Source organism: Saccopteryx leptura, chromosome 8, assembly GCF_036850995.1.
Source record: "Saccopteryx leptura isolate mSacLep1 chromosome 8, mSacLep1_pri_phased_curated, whole genome shotgun sequence".
NCBI lineage: Eukaryota > Metazoa > Chordata > Mammalia > Chiroptera > Emballonuridae > Saccopteryx > Saccopteryx leptura.
Genome location: NC_089510.1, coordinates 97421629 through 97448676, shown reverse-complemented (window position 1 = coordinate 97448676; position 27048 = coordinate 97421629). Strand labels below are relative to the sequence as shown.

Sequence of the window (27048 nt, the reverse complement as noted above, 5' to 3'; positions counted from 1 at the left end):
ACAACACATCAACTGCAAATCTCTACTCAAGAGTGCCACAGGGGCAAAACCTGTGATAGAGCACCTCCTGACAAAAAGAAAAAAAAAAAAGACACCTCATAAAACTGGGGAAAAATTACCTTTTTTATAACTTTTTACCATTTTTATCTTGTATTTTTCATCTTTTTTTTTTCAACTTTGGTTTCATCCTCTGTCTGTCTTGTTCTTCCCTTTTCATTTTGAACTTCATTACCCAAAGGTGTTACATTTTCCATTCTTTTTTTTATGAAGGTTAAATTTCAAAAACATTAACTCATTGTTTTTCCTTTTTTCTTCTTTTCTCTTTCATTTTCTCTCATTCTACATCATTTACAAACAAATTATTTTATTCTGGATTCAATTTTTTTTCTTTGTGGCATTTTGTATGCTTTTTACTTTGTTTTTTGTCTCTTTCTCATTTCCCCCAACTCTGGCTCTCTGCTCTATGTAGTTTTTGTTCCACTTAGCACAATAGAATTTTCATTTTTTCACAGTATTTTTTCATTTTTTTTAAATCATCTCTTCTTAGTGTTATTAACAGAACCACTCTCAAATGCCATTGAGAAAAAAGGAATCAAATATCATGGATACAAAAGACAGAGATGTAGCTCAGATAGATGAGATAAAATCTATAGAAAACAATTTCAATTGCTTGAAAAACTTGGAGTTAAATGACAGAGAATTAAAAATTGAAGTCCTAAAAATACTCAGGGAAAAAAAGAAAGCACGGAAAGGCAATTTAGGGAGCTCAAAAAACAATTCAATGAACAAAAGGATTACATCACCAAGAAAACTGAACTATGAAAATGAATCAAACAGAGATGAAAACTCAATTCATGACTGAAAAATGAGGTAACAAGCTTAGCTAATAGAACAGGCCAGATAGAGGAAAAAATTAGTGACATAGAGAACAGGCAACTAGAGACACTACAGAGAAAAGAGAGAGAGACTCATGAATTGAAAAAAATGAGAAAGCCATACAGTAATAGTCTGACTCCATCAGAAAGAGCAACATAAGAATAATGGGTATATAAGAAGGAGAAGAGAGAGAAAATGGAATGGAGAAAATATTCAAACTAATAATAGACGAAAACTTCCCAAGCCTGTGGAAAGAACTAGAGCCTCGAATTCAAGAAACAAACAGAGGCCCTGGCCGGTTGGCTCAGTGGTAGAGTGTCGGCCTGGCGTGCAGAAGTCCCAGGTTCGATTCCCGGCCAGGGCACACAGGAGAGGCGTCCATCTGCTTCTCCACCCCTCCCCCTCTCCTTCCTCTCTGTCTTTCTCTTCCCCTCCCGCAGCGAGGCTCTATTGGAGCAAAGATGGCCCGGGCGCTGGGGATGGCTCCTTGGCCTCTGCCCCAGGCACTAGAGTGGCTCTGGTCACAACAGAGCGACGCCCTGGAGGGGCAGAGTATCGCCCCCTGGTGGGCAGAGCGTCGCCCCTTGGTGGGCATGCCGGGTGGATCCCGGTCGGGCGCATGCGGGAGTCTGTCTCTCCCCATTTCCAGCTTCAGAAAAATACAAAAAAAAAAATAAAGAAAGAAAAAGAAACAAACAGAACACTGAGTTATCTTAATCCAAACAAACCTATTCAAAGGCATATCATAATGAAATTATCACAAAACAATGAGAAAAAAAATCCTCCAGGCAGCCAGGGAAAAGAAGAATACAACATATAAAGGTCCATTAGGTTATCATCAGATTTCTCAGCAGAAACTCTACAAGCCAGAAGAGAGTAGGCTCCAATATTTAAAGTTCTGAAAGAGAGAAACTTCCAGCAAAAAATACTATATCCATCAAAGCTATCCTTCAAATAAGAAGGAGAAATAAAAACATTCACAGATATAGAAAAGATGAAGGAATTTATCACCAGAAAACCACCACTTCAGAAAATACTAAAGTGTGTTGTTATCTGACCAGATACAAAGAACAAAACAAAACAAAACTACAAGTAAAAGCTCAATCAAGATCAAAATAAAAACAAGACTAACCTGTGACAACAAAAACAGAAAAAGGGAGAGGACAAAGATTAACAGTAGCAAAGAAGTATGGAGTGCAGAAGCACTCATGAGATAATGTGCTAAAATGAATATAATATGTATCCTTTCTATTACTCAATGGTAACCACCCCTGAAAAAAATCACCAGAGAAACACATGGCTTATAAAAAGAAAAAATAGAGGAAAGTATGGAATACAACAACAACAACAAAAAATGATAAAAAAAAAAAAGAGAGAAGAACCAAACAAGATACAGAGCTATCAGAAAACAATATATGAAATGGCAGTAGGAAACCCTCAAGAGTCAATAATTACATTAAATGTAAATGGATTGAACTCACCAATAAAAAGACACAGAATGGATTAAAAAAGAAAATTCAACTGTATGCTGCCTTCAAGAAACACATCTAAGCTACAAGGATAAAAACAAATTCAACTTGAAAGGTTGGAAAATGATTCTCCATGCAAATAACATCCAAAGAAAAGCATGTGTAGCCATACTCATAGCTAACAGTGCTCACTACACGACAGCAAAGGTAATCAGAGACAAAGATGATCATTTCATAATGATAAAGGAGATATTAAATCAAGAAGATATAACACTTCTTAATATATATGCACCAAACCAAGAAGCACCAAAATATATGACACTTATTAACTGACCTAAAAATAAAAACCGACAAAAAGAGTCATACTTGGAGACCTCAATACACCACTGACGGCTCTAGATCGTTCATCCAAATAGAAAATCAATAAAGAAATATCGGCCTTAAATGAAACACTAGAACAACTGAATATGATAGACATCTACAGGATACTTCATCCAAAAGCACCAGAGTATACATTTTTCTCCAGTGCACATGGAATATTCTTAAGAATTGACCATATGTTGGGCCACAAAACTAACATCAACAAATTCAGAAAGACTGAAATTATACCAAGCATATTTTCTGAACATAAAGCTTTGAAACTAGAATTCAACTGCAAAAAAGAAGTAAACAAACACACAAAAATGTGAATATTAAACAACATACTTCTAAAACATGAGTGGGTCAAAGAAGAAATAAAAGGAGAGATCAAAAGATACATACAGACGAACGAAAAAGAGAATACGACATATCAAAATCTTTGAAATGAAGCAAAAGCAGTAATAGAAGGAAAGTGCATATCACTACAGGCCAATATGAACAAACAAGAGAGAGCCAAAGTAAACAACTTAACTTCACATCTTAAGGAACTAGAAAAAGAAGAACAAAGGCAATCCAAAACCAGCAGAAAAAAGGGAAATGATAAAAAACAGAGAAGAAATAAATGAAATAGAGAACAGAAAAACTATAAAAAACAATCAATAAAAAAAGGAGCTGGTTCTTTGAAAAGATCAACAAAATTGACAAACCCTTGGAAAGACTCACTGAAGAAAAAAGAGAAAGGACTCATATAAACAAAATCAAAAATGAAAGAGAAGAAATCACCACAGATATCATAGATATACAAAGAATTATTGTAGAATACTATGAAAAACTATATGCCACCAAATTTAATAATCTAGGAGAAATGGATAAATTCCTAGAACAATACAATCTTCCTAGACTGAGTCATAGGAAGTAGATAGCTTAAACAGACCCATAAGCAGGAGGAAATAGAAACAACTATCAAAAACCTCCCAAAAAATAAAAGTCTAGGGCCAGACAGCTATACTAGTGAATTCTATCAAACATTCAAAGAAGACTTGGTTCCTATTCTACTCAAAGTCTTCCCAAAAATTGAAGAAGAAGCAATACTTCCAAACACATTTTATGAAGCCAAACTCGCATACCAAAACCAGGCAAGGACAACACACAAAAAAAGAAAACTCCAGACCAACATCTTTAATGAATATAGATGCTAAAATCCTAAACAAAATACTAGCAAATCGAATACAACAACACATTAAAAAAATAATTCACCATGATCAAGTGGGATTCATCCCAGAATCACAAGGATGGTTCAACATTCATGAAACAGTAAACAGAATACACCATATCAACCAAACAAAGAACAAAAACCATATGATCCTATCAATAGATGCAGAAAAGGCATTCGATAAAATACAACATCATCTTATATTTAAAACATTCAACAAAATGGGTAAAGAAGGAAAATATCTTCAACATAATAAAAGCCATTTATGACAAACCATCAGCTGATATCATATTAAATGGCATAAAACTGAGGACTTTTCCTCTAAAATCAGGAACAATACAAGGTTGTCTACTCTCTCCACTCTTATTCAATATAGTGCTGGAAGTTCTAGCCAGAGCAATCAGACAAGAGAAAGAAATAAAAGGCATTCATATTGAAAAAAAAGAAGTAAAAGTTTCACTTTTTGCAGATGATATGACCCTATACATCAAAAACCTCAAAGACTCCACAAAAAAACTATTAGAAACAATAAAGCAATACAGTAAGGTCACAGGATACAAAACTAATATACAGAAGTCTATTGCCTTCCTATATGCCAACAATGAAATATTAGAAAACGAACTCAAAAAAATAATCCCTTTTATGGTTGCAACAAAAAAAATAAAATACCTAGGAATAAACATAAAGAATATAAAGGAACTATATAATGAAAACTAGAAAGCATTGTTAAGGGAAATTGAAAAAGATACAATGAAGTAGAAAAATATTCCTTGTTCTTGGATAGGAAGAATAAATATAGTCAAAATGAATATATATATTCATTTCACTATATATATATAGTCGAAATGACCATATTACCCAAAGTGATATACAAGTTTAATGCAATTCCCATTAAAATTCCAATGTCATTTTTTAAAGAAATAGAACAAAAAATCATCAGGTTTATATGAAAGTATAAAAAACTCCAAATAGCCAAAGTAAGCCTAAGGAAAAAGAACAAAGCTGGAGCATTACAATACCTGACTTCACATTATACTATAGAACCACAATAATCAAATCAGCATGGTATTGGCAGAAAATTGACACTCAGACCTATGGAACAGAATAGAGAGCCCATAAATAAAACCACATATATATGGTCAAATCATCTTTGATAAAGGGGCCAACAATGGAGAAAAGAATGAAACTCGACTACAGTTTGTCCCCTTGTACTAAAATTAATTCAAAATGGATGAAAGACCTAAATATAAGATCTGAAACAAATTACCTAGAAGAAAACATAGGTACTAAACTCATGGACCTTGGCTATAAAGAGCATTTTATGAATTTGACTCCAAAGGCAAGGGGAAATGAAGGCAAAGATAAATTAATGGGACCACATCAGACTAAGAAACTTTTGCTCAGCAAGAGAGACTGACAACAAAACAGCCAACTAAATGGAAGATGATATTTTCAAACAACAGCTCAGATAAGGGCCTAATATCCAAAATATACAAAGAACTCACAAAACTCAACAACAAGCAAACAATCCAATAAAAAAATTGGAAGAGGACATGAACAGACACTTCTCCCAGGAAGAAATACAAATGGCCAATAGATACATGAAAAGATGCTCATTTTCATTAGTTACTAGAGAAATGCAAATCAAAACTACAATGAGATACCACCTGACGCCTGTTAGATTAGCTATTATCAACAAGACAGGTAATAACAAGTGTTGGAGAGGCTGTGGAGAAAAAGGAATCCTCATTCACTATTGGTGGGAATGTAAATTAGTACAACCATTATGGAAGAAAGTATGGTGGTTCCTCAAAAAACTAAAAATAGAACTACCATATGACTCAGCAATCCCTCTACTGGGAATATACCCCCTAAGCTCAAAAACACTGGTACGTAAAGACACATGTTCATTGCAGCATTGTTCAGAGTGGCCAAGACATGGGAACAACCAAAAAACCCTTGAATAGAAGATTGGATAAAGAGGATGTAGTACATATATACTATGGAATACTACTCTGCCATAAGAAATGATGACATCAGATCATTTATGACAACATGGATGGATCTTGATAACATTATATTGAGTGAAATAAGTAAATCAGAAAGAAACTAAGAACTGTATAGTTCCATACATCGATGGGACACAAAATTGAGACTCATGGACATGGACAAGAGTGTGGCGGTTACCAGAGGGAGAGGAAGAAGGAAAGAGAGGGAGGGGGGGAGGGGAGAGGCACAAAAAAAATGAAATAGAAGGTAATGAAAGACTATATGACTTTGGGTGATGGGTATGCAACTTAATCAAATGTCAAAATGACCTGGAAATGTTTTCTCTGAATCTATGTACACTAATTAATCAATTTCACTCCATTAAAATTAATTGTCTAAATTAAAAAATACATATATTTTCTCTCTAGTCACCTGGGTTCTTAATTTTCTTAGTTCTGATTTATATGTTCAGTTCATAGCTTTAGTCACATTTTTTTAAATGAGACAGACAGACAGGAAAGGAGAGAGATGAGAAGTATTAACTTGTTTTGGCACGTGAGTTGTTCATTGATTGCTTTATCATATGTGCCTTGACCAAGGAGCTCTAGCTGAACCAATGCCCCCCTGCTTAAACTTTGGGCTTCAAGCCACAACCATGGGGTCATGTCTATAATCCCACACTCAAGCCGGCAACCCTGTGCTCAAGCTGGTGAGCCTGTGCTCAAGCCTGATGAGCCTGTGGCTCAAGCACATGATCCTGGGGTTTTGAACCTGGGTCCTCAGTGTCCCAGGTCATTGTACCACTGCCTGGTCAGGCTGTCATATTCTTAATATCCTTCAGTTTGTTTTGTTTTGTTTAATTGCATCTTCCCTATTTATTTCTTTTTATTTTTTATTGACTTTATTGGGGTGACATTGGTTAATAAAATCATATTATATATATATATATATATATATATATATATATATATATGGGTTTCAGGTATATAATTCTATAACACATCATCAGTATATTGTATTATGTGTTCACAACCCCAAATCAAGTCTCCTTCCATCACCATTTATCCCCCTTTACTCTATTCTACCTCCCACCTCACTTTCCCTCTGGTAATCACATATGTCTATGAGTCTGTATTATTTTTAGATTAATCTCTTTATCTTTTCAACTCAGTCATGCAAGACCCCTCCCCTCTGACAGCTGTTAGTCTCTTCTATGAGTCTGTTTATATTTTGTTCATTAGTTTATTTTGTTCATTAGATTCCACAAATGAGTGAAATCATATGATACTTGTCTTTCTCTGACAGCTTATTTCACTTAACATAACTTTCTGTGATGTAAATAATGTTCTATATCAGTATCAGTGGTGGTTTCTCAAGTATTTACATACATAAAAATTTATTAAGTTCTACACATAAGATACTATATATATCTCAACTTTTAAAGAAATAATGCTACCTCTATCACTATCTTTTCCCTGCATCCTATTTTTTTTTTAATTTGTAGATCTAGTCTTTTTTTTTTTTTCATTTTTTAGAGAGGAGAGTGAGAGAGACAGAGAGAGAGGAGAGAGAGACAGACAGAAGGGGGGAGGAGCTGGAAGCATCAACTCCCATATGTGCCTTGACCAGGCAAGCCCAGGGTTTCGAACCGGCAACCTCAGCATTTCCAGGTTGACGCTTTATCCACTGCGCCACCACAGGTCAGGCCCTGCATCCTATTTTTATTAAAATTATACTCATGCTTTGCTTTCATAGTTGAAGAGCATTTTTAGACTGTAATTTAATATTGAGATAAAATAAGCATTAATTATCAATACTAAATGAATATATAAAATTATGTTTATACTAATCATAACCATGTAAAAACCTGCTCAAGGACTTGTAAGGTACATAAAAAATAAAAATACCTACATTTTTGGTATGATATGGCTACTTTTTTCCTATTTTTTTGCTTTCATTATTTTTCTTTTACTTATTTTGGCATAAATTTCTTCAAAATATAAACCTTATATCTAATTAAACTATTTCATATTAATCACAATTTGTGCTTACACAATACTGATGAGGTTTTCTATTTTTTTCCCTAATTCCAAAAAATAAATTGTAGGTAAAAGTTTTCTTAGGATACAGAGTATAAAAAAGTGAACAAAAATTGCTTTTGGCTTGGTGGAGTGCAATTAATTTCTAAGAACCCAGGATGAATAAGCAAGAAATAGAAGAAAAACAAGAGAAAAATCAGTAATTATAAAAGAAGTTTATAGAACACAAATATATCTGTATTCATAATATGATAGATAGCCAAGTTATTCTGAGCTGCCCAGGAAGGAGCACTGTACCACTGAACAGGAACACAGCAAATTGCTCTTATGCTTTTGAGTGGCTTAGCAATATATCAATATTTTGGTCTAAAGGCAGTCTCAAATAATTGTGAGGCTTGTCACTTTGGTTTTGGCTCTGAGTAAATATCACTGGTATCTCTCCAAATACCTAGGACCTTGATGGTCCCCAAAAAGGGCCATGTCCCTGGGTAATAGTTATCTGTGCTTCTTTCTTCACTTTCTCATCCAATACCTGCTCTTGGCGAGCCAAATTATCGAGAAAGGGTCTGATAAGAACAGTTTAATGTGTTACCCCCATGATACTATTAGTCTAAGAAATAATTCCTGAAATCAAAGCAATAAAGCTAATAGAAGAAATTTTGTTATCAATAAGAAGGTAGTGAAAGCCTTCCCCAGGATATTGCACCAACATAACTCATTGCTAAGATTGGCCCTCACCTACAGTAACAGAGACACAGTTTTCTATTACATACTGCTGTAAGAAATTACCACAAACTTAGAGGCTTAAAACAACACAAATTTATAGTTCTATAGATCATAAATACAACACAGATGTCATTAAGCTAAAAGCAAGGTGCCAGCAGGCTGTCTGGAGGCTCTGGGGGAGCATCCATTTCCTTGATCATTTTGGGTGTTAGCAGAATTCAGTTTTTCAGAGGTATAGACTGAGGTCCCCATTTCCTTTTTGGTCATTCATGACTTCTAAAGGCCACTGCATTCCTTGCCTGTGGTCTCCTTCCTCCATTTTTAAAGGCAGCAACTGAACGTTGAGTTGTTCTTACTTTGAATCTCTCTTCCTCCTTCACTGTAACCCATCTGGGAAAAATTCTCTTCTCTTAAGGACTCATATGATTAGATTGGGGCAGCCTGGATGATCCAGGATAGTCTCACCATCTAACGTTCATTCCTAAAGCCACATCTGCAAAGTCCTTTTTGCCATTTAAGGTTATATATTCAGGTTCTGGGGATTAGGTCACAGGCATCCTTGGGAGCCCATTATTTGGCATACCAGTAAATTACAGCAATTTGGGGATTTTTAAAAAGGAAATTCATATTTTAAAAAGATTTAGATTCAGTTATAACCATAAATACATAAAACAATCTTTTAAAATAGTTTGGGACTTGTGGTTTTGGCTTTCAAAAAGCTTATTTTCACAATTAAAAAGAAACTACTGGGGTGGAGGAAGGAAGGAGAGGGAGGAGTGGGGGGTAGGGGAGGGGAGAGGCACAAAGAAAACCAGATAGAAGGGGTAACGAAAGACTATATGACTTTGGGTGAGGGGCATGCAACATAATCAAATGTCAAAATAACCTGGAGATGTTTTCTCTAAACCTATGTACCCTGATTGACCAATGTTACTCCATTAAAATTTAAAAAAAAAAGTACAGACCTGTTACATTCGCTAAATGGAAGCACCACTACCTTAAGCATGTGTGATAAGAGATATTGTTTTAGTGGAAGAGCTAGAATTTGCTATAGCACTTAATGAAGGCAATAAATCTTTAAAAATAAGGAATAAGAAAGTGAAGAGACAAAAAAAATAGGATGAGTAGAAACATTTGGATAAGCCTATACAAATCATTTGTGATTCAAATAAATGGAGAGTGGCAGGAGATAAGGTAGGAAAAGTTTGGTGGGGCACAGGGAGCTAACAGAATAAATAATATTCCATCAATTTAAAAAAAAAGAAACTAAACTATAATTTGATGATGTTGTCAGCAAGTAGCATTAGGATCTTAGCTTTTTCATGTGGTACAAGTAGTATTAGGATCTTAGCTTTTTCATGTGGTACTTAAATAATCAAGAATATGTAAAACATTTAAAACTCAATGAACAAACTTTTTCTTTTAGCAAGAAAAAACCAAAATAGGTTCATGACATCAGCAAAATATGCATTTATTATTCTATTACGTGAATTGTACAAAAAGCATCAAGATTATATTAAGAAAAAGAAAGCTATCATTTTTTATCACTACTTCTTGATAGTATGAAAAACTAGACTGAGATAAAAACCTTCCTCAGAGAAAATATGGACATCTTGGAATACTGAGCAATTTTATTTATTTATTTAGTGACAGAGAGAGAGACAGATAGGACAGACAGGGAGAGAGATGAGAGCATCAATTCCTCATTGCGGCACCTTAGTTGTTGATTGACTGCTTTCTCATACATCCCTTGACCTGGGGGATACAGCAGATTGAGTGACTCTTTGCTCAAGCCAGCGACTTCGGGGTTTCGAACCTGGGTCTTCCGCGTCCCAGTTTGATGCTCTATCCACTGCACCACTGCCTGGTCAGGCCAGGGGTTATAGGAGTAATGGTCTAAAAAATCTATAGAATTCTTTAAAAGCTTGATTGTGAGGAAGGAAAAAGTAATTTAACTAAAGACAGTGACATGAAAGAATATATTTTCTTAAACTAAAGGATTTAAAATTATTTACATGATTAGTATCTCTGGCAATGACTAATCAAAATATGTGAATGTTGCAAGTTTGATTTACAAGATATTTACAAGTTAAAGAAAATAAGAGAGAGCTTTTGGAAGAGGAAGCTATCACTTCACTCCCAAAAGGAGGACAGGGGAACAATGACACACTATATAAGGAGACATAGCTAGATTGCCGAAGTGAAACAGAAGCTTTTGCATAATTTTAGCATATGTACATCTAAAGAACATTTCTCAGACAGAGGTAAAAATCCTTTGCTTCTACACACAGAGAATTAAATTTAGATTTATTCAGTACCAAAATCAGAAAAAATAATCAAATTCAAATATATGCTTCTTGTTAAAAACAAACAAAACCACCATGATCTCTCTGGTCATTTAAAAAAATGGTTTTATGGCCTTGGCTGGCTAGTACATTGGATAGAGCATCAGCCCAGTGGGCAGATGTCCCAGGTTCAATCGTGGATCAGGGCACACAGGAGAAGCAACCATCTGCTTCACACACCCCCTTCTCTCCCTCTTCCTGTCCAATAGCCAGTGGCTCAATTGGTTCAAGCATGGCCCCAGTCACTGAGAATTGCTCCATTGGAGTACATTGCCTCAGATTTTAAAAACAGCTTGGTACTAGAGCATCAGCCCCAGACGGGGTTGCTGGATGGATCCTGCTGATCTGGGCACATGCAAGAGTCGGTCTCACTATCTCCCCTCCTCTCACCTTAAAAAAAAATAGAGTTAAAATAAGTACAGATATATCTAAAACTTTACCATTTTTCTATTCTTTTTATATCCTACCACAACAATTATAACCTCTGCCATTACATAACTGTGTTACTTAATTATCATTTCACATATCAGTACTCACAACAAAGAGGAAGCTACTCCTAGAGGACAGGCATGGTGCTATTCTTTGAATAGCCAGAGCATCACACAGAACTTAGCACACATGAATATTTGTTGAATGAATAAATGTGCCTACGTCTTCAGGCATGTTTTTATTCCCAGAGCTCAACCAAGACTTTAAACTACACTTTTAAAATTAAAAATCCAAGTAACAAATTAAAAGCAAACATTTAGAAATTTTAAACTAGTCTTCTCAAAAACATCAATCAAACTAATGGATCATTTTTAGTAATAAACTAAGGAACTAGTCAAAATGTTGCACTGTAAGTCATCGAGTTACATTAATTCAGTTAAAAACCAAAACAAAATCTTTGTCTGTACAATAATCCATTAAAATACAACATTTATAGAACACCTACTATGTGCTAGATAATTTTTCAAAGATTGAAAGTAAATTCTGTAATAGAACTCTGATTTTGTATGCTTTCCTACTTTCCCACAGCCTAGTCTAGACAGCAGGGTCTCATTGTTACAAAGCACAGTTCCCTTAATTTACAGTTTATATATATTTTATGGCTTCTGGCTTCTAGCAAAGTTGCTTTTATGCTATATGTGAAAATACAATTCTAATTTTCAGTATAAAGGCAGAAATGTATTCATGTGAAAAGAAAAGCTCTCAGAGAATTAAACTGAAAATTTTTGGCAAATTAGGCTAAGGTGGCTTCAGAACACAAATGGTAACCTACTGTGCTGGCTGCCTCCCTCATCCATTTTTCAGGACCTGGCCCTGAGCAGCAATTCCTACCGTTACTGCTAAGAATGGCAATAAGTTCTCTCTTGCACAACCAATAGCACCCCCTGCTGATAAATAAAAGCAATAATGTCATTTAATTTAAATTGTGCTAAAAGTTACCTTACATATTCAAATCTTTTCCCTTGACCTCTATTACATGTAATACAATGCAATTCATTAATATATTTTGCATAACTATGTTAATTTGAAAATTTTACCTTGCATATTTGAATCCTGTCTTTCTTAAAACTCAAAGATAAAAAAATAAAATTTATTATGAAATCTAGAAAAAATCTATGGTACTATGGCTTTTAATGTTTCTTCCATAAGTAATTCACTTACACTATTATTTACTTTACTAACCACTCAATAATGTACATTTAGTTTGTGTTTGATATTCTCTGACCACCTCACCTAAAACAATGCCATCTCCCATATCCAGCCTTATTTTTTATAGCATTTATTACCATTTAACATATTTCATATTCATTTTGTACGTTTGTGTCTAGTCTTTCATCTGCTGGAATAAAAACTCAGAGCAGGAAATGTATTTTATTTACTGCTGTTTAACACCTACAACAAGTGCCTGACAAATAACAGACTCAGATATTTGTGAAGGAATTAGTGAATATGAAAATGAGCTATGAACATCCAGTACCTTTTTAAACTTCCTTGAAAGCATAACAGCAATGTCAAAAGTTTCAAGGATCTTGATAGATTTTGCCAAATTATACTCCAGAAAAGCTGTACCAATAGATGCTCCCTTCAGTGCTTTATACGGAGGCCCATTTGCCTGACCTGTAGTAGCACAGAGGATAAAACATCAACCTGGAATACTGAGGTCGCAGGTTCAAAACCCCAGACTTGCCTGGTCAAGACACATATGAGAAGCAATCATAAATTGATGCTCCCCGCTCCTCTTCTCCCCTTTCCTTGTCTCCCCCCTTTCTATCTCTCTCTTCTTTCTAAAATAAATAAAATCTCTTAAAAAAAAAAAAAGAGGCCCATTTTTCCATTTTCTGGTAAGTGGGAAATGACATTACACTGTGATTTTTATTTGCATAAAACTCATTATTAAAGAGACTGGAGCCTGACCAGGCGGTGGCGCAGTGGATAGAGCATCGGACTAGGATGTGGAGGACCCAGGTTCAAGACCCCGAGGTCGCCAGCTTGAGAGCGGGCTTATCTGGTTTCAGCAAGGCTCACCAGCTTGAGCCCAAGGTCACTGGCTCGAGCAAAGAGTCATTCAGTCTGCTGTAGCACACCCCCACCCCCTGTCAATCAATGAGACATATGCACAAATGAGAAATCAATCAATGAACAACTAAGGAAGCGCAACGAAGACTTGATGCTTCTCATCTCTCTCCCTTCCTGTCTGTCTGTCCCTATCTCTGACTCTCTGTCTCTGCCAGAGGAAAAAAAAAAAGAGACTGGACATATTTTGGGGTTCTGGGGATATTAACAATACACTTCCTTTATCCTTTGCTCGTTTTCTTCAGTCCCAGATTTTCTATTGGGTTCCTTTTATAATTTCTATCTCTTTAATGATCTTTTCTATTTGTTCAGCTCTTGTTCTCTTGGTGCCCTTTAGCAATTTGGGCATATTTAAGACCACTGACTTAAAGTCTTTGTCTGTAAAGGTTTCAAGTCCAATGCTGGGCCTCCTTAGGGATGGTTTCTATACAATATTTTTGTTTTCCTGTAAATGGGCCACACTTTCCTGCCTCTTTGTATGCTTTATAATTTTTTGTTGAAAATGGACATTTGGGATATTATACTGTGGTGACTCTGGAAATCAGATTCCGCCCCCTCCCCAGGTTTGCCACTGTTGCTTTTTGAGGGCTGCATTCCCTTGTTTATTTAATGACTTTTCCAAACTGTATTTGCCAAGCTATTTCTTTCATGTGCCGTCACTGAAGTCTCCATTCCGTTATCTCACACCAGTTTGTGACCTGACAAGCCAAAAAGAAAAAAGAAAAAGAATATTCTCCCACTCTTTGCCAATTGGCTATGAGCTCAGGCACTCCGTCAACATTTAGCCAGACTACCGATAATACTGCCTTAGCCTTTATCTACTGCTTGTGATACAAAGTGCTTCCCAAGCTCTGCTAGTGATATAAGCCTAGAGCCCTCTCTAGTCTCTTCTGAGTCTCTGTCTGGCCCTGGGCATGTGCACTGCACTCTGGATTCCTCATACATGTGAGAGCCTCCAGAGCTTTTATTCTGCCATGTATCTTCCTTTTCAGCCTCCTCCTTCCTAGGCTGTTTGGTCTGTCTGCTGTTTGTCCCATCCAGATGCCACCTGGGAAGCCACTCCAGCTCTGGAAGATACCCAAAGGAGGCAAAACAAAGACAAGCCTCTGTGCCATCCTTCTGAAAACCACCATACAGGTTAAAAAATACAGTCATAATTTTCTGAGAATATGGTTTATGTTGTTCCTTCTGGCACCAGAAAGCGATATCAGAACTCAGTCTATCAACCCCATGGCCATGCCAAGCTAGGACTAAGGGATGGTAGGCAGGTAGGTGAAACATGGCACAATGCTTTCTTACCAAAATTTAACAGTTTTTTTCTTCACTAAACATTCCCCCTGGTTGCTATAAGTTTTAGATTAGACTCCAGACCTATGAAAAAGTTGAATCTGACATTTTGTCAGTTTAATGGTTGCTTGAGAAGAGAGACCAATTTCTGAACTCACCACTTTCTATAACATCACTTCATTTTTGCTCAGTTTTATTGAAGAATTTTTTAAAGATCTTTACTGCATCTGTACAATTGGTACCTTTCATTTAGAAAGGTTTGTGCTATATAAAATCATAAAAGAAGGAAAACATAGTATACAGCAACTATGGGTATAACTTTAGACATGTAGTTAGAGATATGCCTATACTATTTTATTTCAATGGGATCAGAGAATAAAATGCTCTCCTAAATCTGTCCTTTTACTAAATAACTTACCATGGATAGCTTTCCAGGTTTTTAAACATAACCCTTTGTCCAAATTTTCAAGAGTTCAGGATAGTCAGGCCCTGGTTAGTTGGCTCAGTGGTAGAGCATTGGCCTGGCATGTAGATGTCCTGGGTTCAATTTCTGGTCAGGGCACACAGGAGAAACAACCACCTGCTTCTCTACCCCTCCCCCTCCCCTTCTTTCTTTCTCTTCTCCTCCCATAGCCATGGCTCGACTGGCTCAAGCACATCAGCCCTATGTGCTAAGGATGGCTCCATAGAGCCTCTACCTCAGGTGCTAAAAATAGCTCAGTTGCAAACATGGCCTCAGATGGGCAAAGCATAAACCCCAGACGGGGGTTGCCAGGTGGGTCCTGGTTGGGGCACATGCGGGAGTCTGTCTGTCTATCACCCCTATTCTTACTTGGAAAAGAAAAAAAAAAAGAGTTGAGGATAGTGAATTTTAAGTATATAGAATAATAATCTACATGGGACACTTAATTTATTTTTAATTTTCACTATTAAAACAATAATATGATGGAATTGTTGTGCATACAATCTTTGTGCAATGATCTCTTTAGAGAAAATTCCCAGAAGTGAGATTTCTAGGTCAAATGTACATGTACATCTGACACTTGGATATGTACTATCAAACTACTCTAATTTAAAAGATTCAATCAATTCACATTGCCATCAACAGTGTGTTAATGAGATAGCTCACTTCCTCCTCCTTGAGTAAACCCAAGGTTTTCAAGTCATTGTTAATCTTTTCAATCTATTAGGTAAAATAATTATTATTTACTTTATATTTACTTATTAAATTGAATAGCCTTTCATGTTTATATTGGCCATTTACATTTGTTTTTGTGAATTGACAAAACAATTAGACATGTCATCTGGCTATTCTCCTGGACAAGTCCTTGAACAGTGGATCTCAAACAGGTAGTTCTCCCTCTCTATTTCACCTTGAGAATACTATAGTAATTAGCATAGCTCTCAAATGTGCAGAGCTGATTTTTAAAAAGTCAGAATCAATTATTTTAAATACAATTTTGATATGTAAAGAATGATAATAGCAGAACAGCTGTGGTTACCAGACCAGCCTTCTCACAGATAACACTTACACACTCAGGACAAAATACAAAAGCAACTACTTGAAGACTGGAGAGCAACCAAAAGCAGACAGCCACTCTGGAAAAGTCTGACCATTACTCAAAAAGTTAAACATAGAGTTACTATTTAACCCAGTAATTATACTCTTAAGTATATACTCAAAAAAAAAATGAAAACATAAGTCCACACAAAAACTTATACACATCCATAGCAGCATTATTCATAATAAAAAATTAAAACAATCCAAATGTCTATCAACTGATAAATAAATAAAATGTACCATATCCATATAGTGGAATATTATTTGTCCATAAAAAGGAATAATGTATTGATATATGCTACAACATGGATGAACCCTAAAAATATTATGCTAAGTGAAAGCCAGCCACAAAAGACTACATAATTAATATATTATTCTATTTATATAAAATGGCCAGAATAGACAAATTCATATAAGAGAAAGTAGGTTAGTAGTTGCCAGTGATTGGGGGTGAAATAGCAAGAAATAGAGACTAACAATGAGAATGTGATTCCTTTTCGAGGGGAGGAAACGTTCTAAAATATAGTGTGGTAATGGTTGCACAATCCTATGTCTATACTTAAAAAACAGTAAGCTGTACACTTTAAATGAATAAATGTATAATATGTGAACTATATCTCAATAAAGATGATTTTTTTAAAAAGAAAGCAGAGGCCTGACCTGTGGTGGTGCAGTGGATAGAGCATCGTAACCTGGAATGCTGAGGTCACGGGTTCGAAACCCCAAGCATGCCACTCAAGAGCATGTGAGAGAAGCAATCAATGAACAACTAAGGTGAAGCAAACTATGAGTTGATGCTTCCCACTCGCCCACTCCCCTCTCTCTTTAAAAATCAATAAATAAAATGTTTAAAAAAAAGAAAGAAACATTTTTTAAAAAGCAGGCAGAAACTTGAGGGGAGTCAATGGTTTAAAAAAGCAACAGTAGCCTGACCAGGCAGTGGCGCAGTGGATGCAGGCATCCCCAAACTACAGCCTGTGGGCCACATGCGGCCCCCTTAGGCCATTTATCTGGCCCCCATCACACTTACAGAAGGGGTACCTCTTTCATTGGTGGTCAGTGAGAGGAGCACAGGATGTAGTGGCCCTCCAACGGTCTGAGGGACAGGGAACTGGCCCCCTGTGTAAAAAGTTTGGGGACCTCTGGAGAGCGTCGAACTGGGATGTGGAAGGACTCAGGTTCTAGACCCCGAGGTCGCCAGCTTGAGCGTGGGCTGATGAGCAAAAAGCTCACCAGCTTGGACCCAAGGTCGCTGGCTCGAGCGGGGGGTTACTCAGTCTGCTAAAGGCCCGCGGTCAAGGCACATATGAGAAAGCAATCAATGAACAACTAAGGTGTCGCAACGAAAAACTGATGATTGATGCTTCTCATCTCTCTCCATTCCTGCCTGTCTATCCCTATCTATCCCTCTCTCTGACTCACTCTCTGTCCCTGTAAAAATAAAAAAACAACAGTATTGAGTGAATTTCCTTTTTTTTTCTTACAACCTTTTACCTGAGAGCAGGCCCTACTTGGTACCTGTACCACTGTTTCTTTGATACCAAAATAGTATTTCCAATGTGTGACTATTATCATATTACTGCCCACCATCCATAGTTCTCTACTGACAGACATACCAGTTTTCCAACTTCATTGTTTTAGCTGTTCAAAGGAAATCTTATACAGTACTGGATGCTAATAGTAAAGCCGATTAATGTTTAGCTTCTCTGGTTGAAGACGGAGAGGAAGACCAGGACTCAACGCCCTCATCTGTTTTCCACTCCACTCTTTAGGGGATTCCACAGAAAATAGATTTAAAATTATAAAAATCTAAACTCTTTTACATGACAAACAAAATCTGGTTTAAGAATGTTTTTCCTGTGTTATGTCCTGGTACAACCCCATACAAAATCTTACTGAGATAACACAAAAAGCACCATATTCTTTTATACTTTGATGCACAAGAGGTTCTTTCTGTCAGCAACTGCTTGGAGACCTACTAACTCTTTAAGCCTCAGCTTTCCCATCAATGTCCCACAAGAGAAGTTAGGCTCTGCCATACCTTCACAGTGCTTACACAAAACAAACCTACTGCGTAGCACTTCTCACACTGCACTTTAAGTCCTATAATCTGACTCTCCGCTAGACAGTCAACAACTTGACTGAAAATCTTAAAAGCTTTCCATCTCCACTTTCTAAAATACTCTGATGACTAGTATATATTTGTTTTATTTTTATTTTATTGAATTTATTGGGGTGACACTGATTAACAAAATACTCAGGCTTCAGGTGCATAATTCTACAAAACATCATCTGTACACTGGATTGTGTGTTCACCATTCCAAATCAAGTCTTCCTATATCCTTCTCCACCTTCTCCCACAGGCCCTCTTCCCCAGCAATCACCACACTGTTCAGTAGTATATATTTAATGTTTATTGAATAAAGAAAAATCCTTTCAGAAAGTTCAGTTTCCTAGATTATTAACATTCTAAAAATAGATTTGATGTTTAATAAAGTAAATCCTTAATTCATATATTCAGATCCATTCAATGTCCCAAGCTTTTAAAAATTTTTAACTATTTTCATCGAAATGACAAATTAGAAGTATTTTGATTAAACTGATTTAGTAAATTATTGAGTATCTACTGTATCATATAGATAATACAAAATCCTTAAGCTATGGAATCTTATAAACTATCTAGGGAGTCAAAAATAATATACATAAAGCTAAAATGGACAATATAAGACAGGGGTCGGGAACTTTTTTGGCTGAGAGAGCCATGAACGCTACATATTTTAAAATGTAATTCCGTGAGAGCCATACAATGACCTGTGTACATTACGCATTATCCAATAAAAATTTGGTGTTGTCCCGGAGGACAGCTGTGATTGGCTCCAGCCACCCGCAACCATGAACATGAGCAGTAGGAAATGAATGGATTGTAATACATGAGAATGTTTTATATTTTTAACGTTATTATTATTTTTATTAAAGATCTGTCTGCAAGCCAGATGCAGCCATCAAAAGAGCCACATCTGACTCGCGAGCCATAGGTTCCCAACCCCTGATATAAGAAAACATTACATTATGAAAATGAGAGTACATATTCTATAGACTTAGAATCATTGATAGAAAATCAGATGCAAATGAGATCACCTCCTCTATTATTATCCTGATGTTATAACTAAGAGAAAAGAGACCTACGTGAGAGAAGTTAGAAAAATATAAAAACTTAGATCATCTATGGAAGGTACCATGAAAGGAAGTAGACATAAGATGGGCCTTAAAGAACTCAGTACATGTAGGACAGAGGTGAGAACATTCTGTGAAAAAAGGTGACCGAGGACGTTACTGAGGCCTGAGGAGGTTCACAAGTCACACAAGTCAGTATTCCACCTGACTTGAGCCTAGATAGAAATAAGGGCTTGTGGGAGGAAAAGGCCAAATGGGTTTTATGGCACAAAGTTTCAGAAAACTTGTAAACCAGGTAGAGGATTTTATACTGTATGTCAGTGGTAGTCAACCTGGTCCCTACCACCCACTAGTGGGCGTTCCAGCTTTTATGGTGGGTGGTAGCGGAGCAACCAAAGTATAAATAAAAAGATAGATTTAACTACAGTAAGTTGTTTTATAAAGATTTATTCGGCCAAACTTAGTGAAAATCCAACATAAAGTACTTCGTAAGTAATTATTATTATATGCTGTAACTCTGCTTTATAAATTTTATAAAGTAAAGTTACTTCCTACTTTATAAATCACCATTACTGTGGAACCGGTGGGTGGTTAGAAAATTTTACTACTAACAGAGATACAGAAGTGGGCGGTAGGTATAAAACAGTTGACTACCCCTGCTGTATGTAATAGAAAACAAGTAACCAGAAACCAAATCATTTATAAAGTGCTCAAAATTCTAAGTTAACTGTCTTATTTTTCAACTAAGGAAAATAAGCCACAGAACAATTACTGTACGTGATTTCCTCATAGTTAGAAATAGTATGGATTAGCCCCACTCATATAATACTGCTGCTTCTGGAGCACTTTGATGAAACGACTTATTCTTTAAGTATAATCAATAAATGCTCTTGAGCTTGGTTGTTTGTTTAAAGTTCTAATCAGAATTTGTGGAATGGAAGGCATATTATCTTGTGAAGAAAAAGTCTCACCCATATTTAAACATATAATTTTTAACAAAAAAACCCAAAGTTGTTTGGTTTTAAAATGATCATTTTTTAAATTTACTATCAATTTCTTACCCAAAATATGTACCAAAGTTTTTGTATAAAACATATTTGAAAATTACAAAAAGTTTAAAACTGAACTCCTATATTGATAAGGCATAAATTTTAATACTTTAACTACTTTACCATCTTTTACAAACATGATAAAAATATTTCCAGAAAGACAAATAGTAGAAACATACCTACTCTTGAAACTTAGAGTTTGGTCCCATAAGTGTGCAATTGTTTGAACCAGTATATTAAGAAGATAAATCAGAAAGATTCAGTCAAATGCATTCATTGAAAATGTTTCTTCAAGATTGAGAACCAGGTGTGTTGTGCCTTTCCATATTTATGACAGCACATCTATGATTGCTCCACCACTATAACTTACCCCAGTTTTATCACACAAGCGTAAAGTATGAAATGATCCAACTGCAAATAATTCTCCATTGGGAGCCCAGGCAACTGAGGTGATCGGATGCTCATGAGGTTGTGAACTGTACAGGAGGCAGCCATAACTATCCCATACCTACAAAAGCAAATTCAAAAAAAAATTTTTATAGCAGTTACCACCATATTATTACAAACATGTTTATCCTCCAGTGAGGTATCAAGTACAGATTTAGAAATCATTGCTTTACAATATATATTTTTTATCACTTTACAATGTTAACAATTGGATGTCTATACTATTATACAAAGGGAAAAACTGTATTTCTTGAAAGCTAAATATCTCAAAAAATATATTATGATAATGTGATAATTTTCAGAAGTTACTAAATCTCTGATTAGTTAAAAAACCTATTCATTTTAAGTCCTTTTAAGTTTAATAAATAAAGCGTTAAGATGTTAAATCTTTTGCTTAAATTCTTTTTGTCCAACAAGTGATCTATCAACTCTGTCTAAAAGCATTTATTTCAACTGTATATCATCCTGGCTGAGTAGCTCAGTTCAATAGTGTCTCCAAGGTTCACATGCCAAGGTTGCAGGTTCAATCCCCATTCAGGGCACAGACAAGAATCAACCAGTGAATGCATAAATAAGTGGAACAAATTGTTGTTTTTCTTTCTCTAAAATAAATAAATAAAAGTTTTTTAAAAAATAAATTTCCTCTTATTATAGTTACATTAAATCTTATTCTTAGAGGCAGAGGCAGGGTCACAGGAGCAGAGAAACAGATGTCATAAGGGAAGGGGAATGAGAGATGGGATCAGAGAAGGTGAAGGGATTAGTGAAATTATATATACATAACACATAGGTACAGATAACAGGAAAGAAAACACCAGAGGGAACAGGGAGGGGGAATTAGGGGGAAGAGAGCAAAGAAGGTATATAATGGGGGACACGGAGTGGGGGTGAGGGAGTTATATTGAGTAAATACTTGAACCCATGTTAACACAAAATAAAATTTAAAAATCTTATTCTTCCCCCAAATGTTTAATAAACAATACATACGATCTTTTTTAACTTAATTTAAGGTGACGTCAAAGAAATGGCGCCGTGAGGGTAAACCCAGTATCTTCCCTTGAAATTTCAACAATTTCAACAACTAAAGAGAGAAAAAAAATCTCAGCAGCACTTGAAATATACACACACCAGACAAAGGTACGACTGGGTGAAAGGTGGCTGAATATATACATATAATCCACTCTGAAGGTAATAAGACGGAGAACAAAACAGGGTATTTTGCTTTCCTCGCTGATTTGAGGAAGGCGCGCTTTCGTCTGAAGCCGAGCAAGACTAGAGTCGGAGGCAGACGGAAGGAGCAGGGCTGGGTGGATGATCAAGCAGAAGAAAGAACATGCCAGCTCTGCTTGACATCGCGGACGCGGGGATGCACAGACGGCAGACTCTGACAAAGCTTACCAGGGCGGGGTGCCCACAGGAGCCGGCACCAGCGCCACAGCTTCGTGCGCTCCCAGCTTCCGATCGCAGGCAGTGTGCGAGTGGCTCCACTTGACACCACTGGTGTGGGCACGCACACAGGCTGGAGAGCTTAGCCCCAGATTATCAGCGGTGGACATCTGCGTGGGCTGTTGCCAGCATCTTTGTGTATTCCCAGTTCCACGACCACCAGCACAAAACGTGCGCAAAGGCAGAATCCCTGGGCCTGCGACAGCCTGGGCGGAGACTCCGCGGGGCCCATACAAGCTTCAAAGCGTATTCCTGCATTCCCGGCTCCACTGAGATCACAGGCACTGTGCACTCAAATGGGCGGGTGCAGGCTAGTGTGCACTGCTGAAGTCACGGGGGCTGGGCACGCACATGGCTTGCTGCGGGCTACCAAATAGTGCACAAGGGAGAAGCCTGTGGAGCACTGAGGCGTACTAGACATGCCCGGGGGCCCTTAGAAAGGTGCTTGATCTGCTATAGGTTCCCAGCCCGTGGCACGCTGAGACGTGCTAGACCTGTCCGCCAGCCCTTAGAAAGGCACTAGATCTGCAATGGGCTCCCAACCTTGCCTGCTCTCGCTGGTGGCTCTGGTTGGCACAACCTTACCCAGAACTGTGCTTTGAGCAAAGCGGTACTGGAGGAAGGACCTTGCTGCTCTTAGAGCCTCTTGCTCTACAAGCAGTGGCTAGGGCGAACCTCACAGCTATGTCACCAGGTTGCTAGCTCAGGTGGGAGAGACGTGGGGAGAGGCACCTGGAAAACTGAGACTCCCATTGTCAGAGCCTCCAAGCCCTAACAAGCCCCGCCTATCAACGGGACTGAGGCCCCACCTACGTCACCACCACAGTGGCACAACAGAAAACCACTGCACAAGAGCCCCCAGGGGGAAAACCTGTAGTACAGCGCCACCTGTCGAAAAAAAGGGAAGAAGCTACCTCTCAAAACCAGGAAAAAATTACATTTTTATAACTTTCTTTTTCTATTTTGGTCATTTTATCTTCTTTCCTTTTTATTCTTTCTTTTTCCTTTTGAACTTCATTACCTATAGTTGTTACAGTGTTAATTCTTGTTTTATATGAGGGTTTCATTTCAAAAACTTTTCCTTTTTTTTTCTTTTCCTTTTTCTCTCATTCAATCGTCATTTATCAACAAATTATTATATTTTCGATTCATATTTTACTTTGTGGCATTTTGTGTGTTTTTTACTTCATTTTTTATCTCTTTTGTCATCTTTCCTCAGTTCCTGCTCCTTGTTCTCTGTAGTTTTTGTACCACTTATCATTATAGAATTTTAATTTTTTTACTGTATCTTTTCAATTTTTATTTTTTTAAAGTATCTCTTATTAGTGTTATTAACAATACCACTCTCAAATGCCATTAAGGAAAAAGACTTCAAATACCATGGATTCAAAAGACAGAGATGTAGCTCAGACAGACTATAAAAAACCTCTAGAAAAATATTTCAATAGCTTGGAAACCTTGGAGTTAAATGACAGAGAATTAAAAACTGCAGTCCTAAAAATACTCATGGAAATAAAAGAAAGCACAGAAAGGCCATTTAGAGAGCTCAAAAAACAATTCAATGAACAAAAAGAGTACTTCACCAAGGAAATTGAAACGATAAAAAGGAACAAAACAGAGATGAAAAACTCAATACATGAACTGAAAAAGGAGGTAACAAGCTTAGCTAATACAACAGGACAGATAGAGGAGAAAATTAGAGACATAGAAGACAGGCAACTAGAGACACTACAGAGAGAAGAGGAGAAAAACTCACAAATTTTAAAAAATGAGAAAGTCCTAGAGGAATTGTCTGACTCCATCAAAAAGAGCAACATAAAAATAATGGGTATCGCAGAAGGAGAAGAGAGAGAAAATGGAATGGAGAACATATTCAAACAAATAATCGAGAACTTCCCAAGCCTATGGAAAGAACTAAAGCCTTGAATCCAAGAAAAAACAGAACACTGAGTTACCTTAACCCAAACAGATCTAGTCCAAGGCACATCATAATAAAATTAACACAAACCAATGACAAAGAAAAAATCCTGATGGCAGCCAGAAAAAAGAAGAATACAACATATAAAGGAAGATCCATTAGACTATCTTCAGATTTCTCAGCAGAAACACTACAAGCAAGAAAAGAGTGGCTCTCATTCCCTCCCACAGCCAGTGGCTCAACTGGTTCAAGCATGGCCCCAGATACTGATGATAGCTCTGTAGGAGTACATCAGCCTCAGTTGCTAAAAATAGCTAAGTACCAGAACACTGGCCCCAGAGGGGGTTTCTGGGTAGATCCTGGTTGGGGCACATGTGGGAGTCTGCCTCACTATCTCCCCTCCTCTCACTTAAAAAAAATAAAATGTCCATATCCCTGGTTGTTAGGGCTTCAGGGATACTAGAACTTCTTTAGAAGAGTCGGTGTGTGGAGTGACTCCCAAAAAAAGCATTAAATTATAATTGACAGGTCAGGGCCTCCCAGTCTAGAAGTTCTTCTCATCTGTTACTTCAAGGGCTTAAAATGCTATAACTTTTTTAAACTTTTTAGTTTCTGTTAGTTTTGGTTGAACCTGCAGTCATAGTCTCTAATAAAACCATCAGAAAGCATAGCATTGGTAGGCAGACGCACAGACTCCCAGCTCACACCACCGAACTGGATTATAAACTAATTTATGAACAATCAGCGTGAAAAACCAAATCTGGACTACAAGAACAGCTTTCAAAAATCAAGGAGAAAAGAAGAAGCCACAACAAACCTGGTAGTGAGCGCCTAAATCTCCCCTGCTTACAGGAACGAGAGGGGGGGTGAGGCTGAGCTCTCAATTACAAGGAAAAGAGCAGTAAATACTGCTGACAGCCACTTACCTGGTGACCAGGGAACGAAGAGTGTTGAAAGGGCCTGCTTGTCTTCCAAAAACAAAGGAGAAAGAGAGAGACGGATGGTGAGTGGGAGAGGAATATAGGTGACGACATAAAAAGCTGACTCATTCAGTGCTGGAGGCGGCCATAACTGGGGGAGGGGCTGATCCTTCCACAAAGCAAAATACAAAAGTACTTCCAGGTCACAGAGATACAGACATCTCTCCAGCTCCAATCAGTGCAACAAGACACAGCTGAAAACAAGAAGTGGGGAGGAGAGGCAGTAATTCAGGTCTCCTTGGAGATCTGACTGAGATACACCTACCCCTACTGAAGCTGAGAAAGCACCCGCCCACAGAGAGATTAACTGGCAGAACAGGACTTCAGAGCCTCAGGTCACACCCACAGCATTCCTGGATACAGTTTCAAATAAGCCCCCTGCTGAGATCAGCAAACAAGACAATCATCTGTTAAGAAAATAAACAAATTGGTCCTGGCCGGTTGGCTCAGTGGTAGAGCGTCGGCCTGGTGTGCAGGAATCCCGGGTTCGATTCCCAGCCAGGGCACACAGGAGAAGTGACCATCTGCATCTCCACCCCTCCCCCTCTCCTTCCTCTCTGTCTCTCTCAGCCGAGGCTCCATTGGAACAAAGATGGCCCGGGCGCTGGGGATGGCTCTGTGGCCTCTGCCTCAGGCGCTAGAATGGCTCTGGATGCAGCAGAGTGACGCCCCAGAGGGGCAAATCATCGCCACCTGGTGGGCATGCCGGGTGGGTCCCGGTCGGGCGCATGCGGGACTCTGTCTGATTGCCTCCCCATTTCCAGCTTCGGAAAAATGAAAAAAAAAAAACAACAACAAAAAAAAAAAAAAAAAGAAAAAAAACAAATCAAGACTTCAAAGCGGCCCAAATCCTAAAGTGGATTACAAATAATAGCTGATGCCAACCCAAGAAGACTTAGAAACAACACAAGTAAAAACTAGACGCAGACAACACCAAGCCTGGACTCAACCAGCTCTACAAAGAAAACACCCTGGGTAGGCACAATGAGAAGACAAAGAAGTGCAATCCAAATGAAACCACAAGAGAGACCTTCAGGAGATGAACAGAGTGATATGGAAATAATCAAACTTCTGGATGCGGAGTTTAAATAATGATTGTAAGGATGCGAAGGGATCTGAGAACAATGGATGGTCATCATGAACACCTAAATAAAGAAATAGCAAGTATAAAAAAAGATATTAAAATATTAAAATAGAATCAGTCGGGGCCCTGGCCAGCTGGCTCAGTGGTAGAGCGTCGGCCTGGCGTGCAGAAGTCCCGGGTTCGATTCCTGGCCAGGGCACACAGGAGGAGAACCCATCTGCTTCTCCACCCCTCCCCCTCTCCTTCCTCTCTGTCTCTTTCTTCCCCTCCCACAGCGAGGCTCCACTGGAGCAAAGATGGCCCGGGCGCTGGGAATGGCTCCTTGGCCTCTGCCCCAGGCACTAGAGTGGCTCTGGTCGCAACAGAGCGACGCCCCGGAGGGGCAGAGCATCGCCCCTTGTGGACAGACTGTCACCCCCTGGTGGGCGTGCCGGATGAATCCCGGTCGGGCGCAAGGGGGAGTCTGTCTGACTGTCTCTCCCCGTTACCAGCTTCAGAAAAATACAAAAGAATCAGTCGGAGA

The 27048-nt window shown here is 37.8% G+C and overlaps 1 protein-coding gene across 6 annotated transcripts in view; it reads right to left on the bottom strand.

Moving 5' to 3' along the window:
• The window catches only part of IFT80 (intraflagellar transport 80), a 261132-nt gene that overhangs the window by 71593 nt on the left and 162491 nt on the right, over positions 1-27048 (bottom strand). For all 6 annotated transcript variants that reach the window (XM_066347674.1, XM_066347677.1, XM_066347675.1 and 3 more), the window contains one exon: positions 21021-21158. In XM_066347674.1, coding sequence (XP_066203771.1) covers positions 21021-21158 — 138 coding nt within the window. The remainder of the gene's footprint in view (positions 1-21020; positions 21159-27048) is intronic.